Source organism: Cynara cardunculus, assembly GCF_001531365.2.
Source record: "Cynara cardunculus var. scolymus isolate 2C chromosome LG 5, CcrdV1, whole genome shotgun sequence".
In the NCBI taxonomy this organism is placed as follows: domain Eukaryota; kingdom Viridiplantae; phylum Streptophyta; class Magnoliopsida; order Asterales; family Asteraceae; genus Cynara; species Cynara cardunculus.
The window spans coordinates 1,748,299-1,755,575 of NC_037532.1; the positions used below are offsets into that span (position 1 = coordinate 1,748,299).

The 7,277-nt window shown below is 35.5% G+C and overlaps 1 protein-coding gene across 1 annotated transcript; it reads right to left on the reverse strand.

Annotated features, from left to right (window-relative positions):
• Nucleotides 1–1,511: 1,511 nt before the first annotated feature.
• LOC112512475 lies at nucleotides 1,512–5,808 on the reverse strand. Its single transcript, XM_025118461.1, has 3 exons — nucleotides 5,547–5,808; nucleotides 2,558–2,690; nucleotides 1,512–2,294 (listed from the first exon to the last, which is right to left on the reverse strand). The coding sequence occupies exons 1-3, from the start codon at nucleotides 5,717–5,719 to the stop codon at nucleotides 2,238–2,240; spliced, it is 363 nt and encodes a 120-aa protein (XP_024974229.1). The 5' UTR covers nucleotides 5,720–5,808; the 3' UTR covers nucleotides 1,512–2,237.
• Nucleotides 5,809–7,277: the final 1,469 nt, after the last annotated feature.

Genomic DNA, 7,277 nt, shown 5'->3' on the forward strand with positions numbered 1-7,277 from the left:
TAGATTTTTCAAATTTAAAATTAGTTTTAAATTTATTTATTTTATTAGAATTTATATATTATAACTATTTGTAAATTATACATTTCACATAAATAATTATAATATATAAATTCTAATAAAATAAAATTTACAATTGATTTAAATTTAAAAAAAATCATATTATTATCTAAATTATATTGAGTTTGATATTGCATTAGCATTGATATCCGATTAATGCTTAAAACGATTACCTAAATATTTAAATATTTGAAACTTCACATCTTATGTATCAGAACGAATGTTTTAAAAGTATATCACTCAAAATATGAATTAAAACAAAGTATGTTACTTTTTCATGCAAATTACTCTATCATAAAACAATTTTGTTGTAGTTTTATTTATTAATTTAAAAATATAATAAATTAAATTTATGTATAATTTAATCAATAAATCAATTTTATGACGTGCAATAGACGTCACATCATCATCATTTTTTTTATTTTTTTTTACAGCATTTAAACTAGTTATAACACACGTTTAACTCGTGTAAGTTTTTAAAGTAATTTATTAATTGATGTAATTTATTTTAATTCATTAAATTCAAAAAAAAACATGTCAAAAAGGCAATTATCTATTTAATAATTGTTTTTAATTTAAACTCGTACYATATAATTTAATAAAAYTATTTTATACARATAGTTCACTTTAAACAGATAATTCATCTTATTGAAATATCATATATAATTTTTAGTCACGAAGCAAAGAAAAAAGAAGTTCCACGTAACAAGAGTGTTTTGAAGACAAAAAGATTTTTTTTATTTCAAGATTAAGATGTTTTTAACGAACATAAATAAACGAGAACTTGTAAACCAAGTTTAAAGTCGTTGTGTTAGAGATGACAACAGTGTTACAAGATATTTTTTTTATAATACTGAAAGTATATATAAAGAGTTTGACTTGCTATTATCAGTATATTTTGTTTCTGAATCAGTGTTGACTATGAAAATAGTCAAGTTTGAGTTTTTTTTTAAATATATCATGTTTGASCTTTGTAATAGAAAATTACAACTGCTTTATAGGGTAGAAGTTTCAATAAGAAGTTTGCCATAAGAATGTAAGAAATGAACGTTCGTATGTGAATTATTGAAAAGAAAATCATCTGAAGATGTATATGTAAACACATATGAATAGTCTGTAACGACGGTTCACATATGTATTTTTAAGAAAGATCTGAAAATTTTCAGTTATTCATATATGAACCTTCCTTAAACTATTTTTTTCTTACATTTTGACAGTATTTTTTCGAACATAAATAAACTAAAAAGTATATGCCAGCAGCCGTGGTAATACATAAAWTGACCAGAGTTCCTTGTCACATGACGCAACGTGAAAGTCGCAATTCCTTTCGATATTAGGCTCCTTGTAGGCCATCATGTACTTGCTTTACCTTCCACATGATGCACTTTGAGATGAGACGCTTACAACCAGCACGGGGGTTGTTTTATGCACAAATTTTGTTGATCATCGAATAAATCAAAATACCAACCATTCAATATCATTGTTCAAGTCAAAAACACACGAGTCGTTAAAACATCGTTTACATGAATAACCGTCAATAAAGACGACCAAAATTCGAACTACTTTGGAGTGTCGAATCAAACAAAACAAAACAAAACCCTAAAATCATCTGAATGTAGACGTATGCGATTTCTAAGTTGAGGGGTGCTTCGTGTAGATTTCTATTTTTAAGGGTAAGTTTGTCCAACAAAACCAATTCTCTTCTTCAAGGGGAACCAATACTATTTCTATTAATGTCCACCTCCTTACCTTCGAGACAAATTGTCTCGAAACAACAAAAACATTGTTTTTTTATTTGAGAGTTGTAAGGATAAAAAATAAATTATCTAAAAACAACCTTTACTAGGTATTCGAGACAGTTTGCGCGCCCTTCAGAGTAATCCTTGGAACACTGAAGATAACAGCTAGGAAAATGAAAATCTCGGTGATCTTGAGAAGACTCGGACTGACGACCTATGAGAAAGTGCCCAAGGCCTGGCCTTTATTTGCTAGTTGACCTGACCTCCTAAATTAAGCTTACGAATCTACTATATGTGCATATGTGTTTGTACTCGACTAGAAATACAACGAAAGAAAAGGAGAACTTACAATCTCCTTGCCTTTCAAACTGAACTTTTTATAACGTAGAATTTCTTCTTTTGAATCGCAAGACGAGAATATGCAGGTGCAAGTCGTAGGTTTCAAGCAGGCTCATAAAGACCCAACATGTGACCATCAATACACCGCATTGCAGCAACCTGCCAACCAAAGAAAAAATTATAGGTGTATTATTGATTTTTCCCAACACCACAAASAAAGGTTGAAACCAAATCAAACGAGCCCAGTATATCCCACCTCCTGGAGGTGGGCTCCGGGGATGGGGATGGGGATGTACRCAGACGTGACCTCTATTCCAAAGAGTAGAGCGATTGTTTCCGTCAAGACCCCCAGCCAGAGGACGWGAAAAATAATCAATTGTGAAAGTGAAGTAAAATGAGTGGTAGGAGGGGATTATTATTACCTTTCCATGGACCTCATATTTGATAGGACCATCCATCTCTGCACCTAAAGCCATGAGTTTAGTTACGGTATTGTTAATGTCGGTCACAGTGAATGATAACAGTGACGAGTATCCCTTCTGAACCACAATCTCGCTGTAAATAGTGAAAWATGAAATCAGCGATTCTACACTTAAAAATGATGATCGAATGAGAATAGGTTGAAAATATGATTCTAGGAAGGCCTCACAACCTCGTATACCATACTAGATATTGTCAGCTTTATTCACACCTCGACTCACAGTTTAGAACACGTCTGATGGAGGAGGTATCCAGTCCCTTATAAGTCAACCTTTGTTCCCTTTCCCAACTGATGCGGGATCCCACAGTTCTGGTACGGTTGGCCAGGATATTACAATTTTACCCTACAGCTACTCCTCTGTTCAGTATAAGAATGCTATTTGTTTTAGMGAGTCAGATGATTAGCATCAATGTTAGTAGAACCTGGTAGTTCTTGAGAAAGAAATTTGACAGCAACATAAGATGAAGGGTGCTTTGAATAATGAAGACCAAATTCTGTTTGAATCTACATAATCATTGTTGTTGTGTGACAGTATGAGATACCACGTTGGTTGGGAAGGGGAACAAAAGTTGCCTTATAGGGTGCGTTTGGTGCGCAGACAGGACATGACAGAACAGAACAACTGTTCAACGTTTGGTAAGACATGACAAGACAGAACAGAACTGATTAAAATGACCAATTTACCCCTAACGTTATTTTGCTTCTTTACTAAGTTAAAACATATGCAAAACAGTTTCCCAAGAACTTATTACTGTCCTTAGCAACATTGGAGGGATTTTGCTTGGGGAGTGAACAAACAGATGGGTATTGTTGAAGAACTGATGGGTATTCAAGACAGTCCATGAATCCAACAAGACCGTAGATCAACCAAGCAAAATAGAAATCATACAAGCAAAACAGTAGCAAAGAATATGGTTAATGAAATGCAAACAGTAGCAAAATCGAACACTTTTAAACCCATTGCACTTGCTGTCGAGTTATGCAAACAGTACCAAAATCGAGTAGATAAACCCATTGCCCTTGCTGTTTCAGATATAGTTATGCAAATCGAAGTAGAAAACAGCAAAATCGAGTAGAAAACAGCAAAATCGATTAGAAAAATCGAGTGGAAAACAGCCTCATAGGGCACTTTTTGCACTTGCTGTCAAGTTATGCAAAATCGAAAAACAGCAGGGTTCTTCTAAACGATCGATGAAGGAGAGGAGAGATCGATTACCTGAGAGTATGGAGAAAGAAGAAAGGTCGAACGATTGGTGCTGTCGATTTGTGAAGGGGAACGACTCTGTCCAGGCCGTCGGTCGCCGATTGATGAAGGAGACGGTGGAAGATGGAGGCGACGTTGTGAAGATGGAGGGTAGATAGGTCAAATGTTTCTTGTTCTAGTTAGTTCCATGGGGGGAAGGGTGGACTACCGTGTCCTACCCGTGTTCTACCTTGTTCTAGTTAGTCCCACATAAAACCACACCAAACATGGGACAAATGTGTTATGTCCCGTCCTGTCCCACCCTGTTCTGCCTACCAAACGCACCCATAAGGGACTGGATACCTCTTCTACCAGACGCGTTTTAAAACCGTGAGTGGGTCTGTACAAAGCGGACAATATCTTATATGGTTAGCCTGAGATGTTACCAATGCTATCGGAGCCGGGAATCGGACTGGTATGCCAGCGAGGATGTTGGGCTCCCAAGGGGTGGATTGTGAGATCCCACATCGGGTGGGAAAAGTACAAAGTTGTCTATACCTCCTTCATCAATCGTGTTTTAAAACCGTGAGTCCAAGTATGGACAAAACGGACAATATCTGATACGATTCTTTGAGATGTTATATGTAAGTTCACACTATCAAATCATTCTTAAACCGAAATACTTGCACCATTTTGCTAAAATCTTAACCTTAGCAAGTGTTTGAGACAAACCCATGATGATTGTTTTCTATTCACAAAATCAATAGTATCATCAAAGTGCACTTGGGTGTATTGCTCGGTTGACAAGGGGGAGGAGCAACTTTGCTCGAATACACAACAGGCTGCAGGAGACGGGCTTGAACCCCTCAGTTGGCCTCAGCCGCCGAGTCAGCTATGAAATGCCTCCTCAAATATGGTTCCTAAGGGCGAGTTCCGTGTGGGGCCGGTTAGGTTCAACCTTTTGCTCAAATAGTATCATGAAAGTGTCAAGACTGTTTTTCCATCAATTTTCAAATAACAAGTCATATTTTTCTATAATCCATGAAAACATATTCTCTTCAGACACTTTCTTGACCTATCCAAATTCCAAGGGCATGTTTGTTAGCTGCTTAATGAGCTTGATGGACTCCCAACTTATTCAGTTGTCTATACATGATTATTTGGTAGTGGCTTAATGATATAGAAAGTGGTTTATTCAGTAAGCTTCTAGGAGGCATACTTATGCAAAAAGCCAAGTTTTTTCTCGAAACTTGCCCCATCCAATTTAAAAACATACTTCTTCCATTTCTGAAAAAACCCTCCAAAACAAAAACCTTCTGAATCTATACAATCAGATTAACCCACACTGACAGCTTTATCCCTGCATTGTTTAACGAAAACCCAACCAAACAGCCCCTAAATCAAGTTCATATGATTTGGCAATTGTTTAAGCAAGAACAGGAGCAAACTGCGTGTTACCTGGTTGCTGAAACAATTCATTTGGCATTCAAATTCAACTCATCTCAAGTACAAGATACACACGTTTTGAAGTCCAGAATCCAAATTAGAATCCAATTGTAATACAAAATTACAAAGGGAGAAGAAACGTTCTGTAACTTCAATTCCTCGTCTAAATGACAATTAAATCACTCGGATCCATGGTAATCAACTTCCAACGTAAAAACCCTAGTAACTTATCGAAAAATTCAGCAAGTAAGATAAAAAAAAACATAAGTGTGTGTGAACGAGATAGAGAATCGGAAATGACCTGGAAGAATGCATGAGAGAGAGCTTGAGAGGACCGGATTCGAGTTCAGCCCACCGGAGAGTACACACATTTACGCTGAAATCAAGACCTTCTTTGTAGAATCTCGCAGCTTTTGGTACATCTTTGTGCAATTGCAGTATCCATCGGAATGAAGCAGACGCAGCCGCCACCATAGTCTGTATCTCCGCCGGTGGAGGAGAGTGACCGATTTAAAGAATAACGATTGTATCCCCTTTTTTCCACTTTCCGGCAGCTTATCTGATCTTCCCCAACACAAACTTAAACCACTGGGCTTTTATTTGGGCCTTCGTATCCATCAAAGTTGAACGATAAAATTATTTGTGGCCCAAATTATATTTCTATTGTTTTTCCTTTTCTAATATCTTTTGCAAGTCATCTAAATTCTTACATTTAAAACATTTAATTACACAGTAAAATAAGATAACGGCATATATATATATATATGTATATAAATTATAGATGTGCGATAAAGTGTGTTACTTTCATTTTCTAAGAGGGAGAGATGATGTTTCAAATACAACTCATCATATTTGTACAACAAATACAACTCAATTAATTGAGATATTTATGGAAATGATGAAAGTTTATTAATTATGATTTGAATATTTATAGAAGATGACTATGGTTCATTAATTATGATCAATAATTTATATTATGAAACAATTAAAACTTTTATGAAATCACATTTTCATCAAATTAAATAAACGGTTGAGATTAAGTTGTATTTGGTCATACAAATGTAAGGTGTTGCATGATAACTCACCCCTCTCTCTCTCTCTCTCTCTCTCTCTCTATATATATATATATATATATATAGTCTATGTATATAGCCAGGGGAGGAACACAAGTTTTCCAACCGTAAGGGTCGGACCTGATATATATTATATATTTTAAAAAATACAAAAAATACACAATCCAAAGTTAAAAAATAGTAAAACTCTAAAACTAGACGTCAAATATGAATATGTCAAACATTGCTAATCAAAGTGAAACTCGTCAATCTTTCGCGGCCTTGAAGTCCTCCACAATTTCCTTGAGCGTTTATGTTGTACTATCACGTACATGAACAAATCCAAATAAACACTCTATAATGAATCCCTCTTTATTAACAAATCTCAAAACAATAGACATTTGCTCTTTTTTTAGACTCATCCCCTGTTTCATCAACAAGTAAACAAAATATTCGACCATCAATCTCCTCACAAATTAAAATCACAGAGATTCCACTTGCATTCGGATTTGGTTCTTCATGTTGCTCTTCCATGGAGATTGGAGACTGGAGAGGGTGAGACCGCGAGAGGCTGGAGGTCGAGACTCGACTCACTCGAGAGTGGTAAACGCGAAGAGGGAAGATATATCAACAGGTATGTAATTTCAATAATGGAGACGGGAGATTGTAATTTTGTTCATAAGTTGTTTGCGTAAATCTGTCGGTTGATATGGTCATGTGGGTATGTGGCGATGAATAATCAACAACTTTAGATTTTAGTTGGGATGGATTAAAAGCTTAGTGGACTCCAGTACGGGGGGAGCCATATTAAAAAACTTGGAATTAACAATTAAAAACCCAAAATATGTATTATTAATGAATCAAAAAACCCAGTGGCCATGGCCCCTAAAAGCCTATACGGCCTTCCGCCCCTTATATAGTTGGTCTTCTAACCATTTATCTTATGTGTTGACACAACTATCACTATATTCGTAATATTC

What these genes read in the sequence shown, in the direction of transcription:
- LOC112512475 (XM_025118461.1), bottom strand. Translation starts at nt 5,719, where the DNA reads ATGGTGGCGGCTGCGTCTGCTTCATTCCGATGGATACTGCAATTGCAC. An exon ending in TCTCTCATGCATTCTTCCAG is followed by an intron (nt 2,691 to 5,546) that starts GTCATTTCCGAT and finishes CACTATTTACAG; the next exon opens with CGAGATTGTGGTTCAGAAGG. An exon ending in AATATGAGGTCCATGGAAAG is followed by an intron (nt 2,295 to 2,557) that starts GTAATAATAATC and finishes TTTGGTTGGCAG; the next exon opens with GTTGCTGCAATGCGGTGTAT.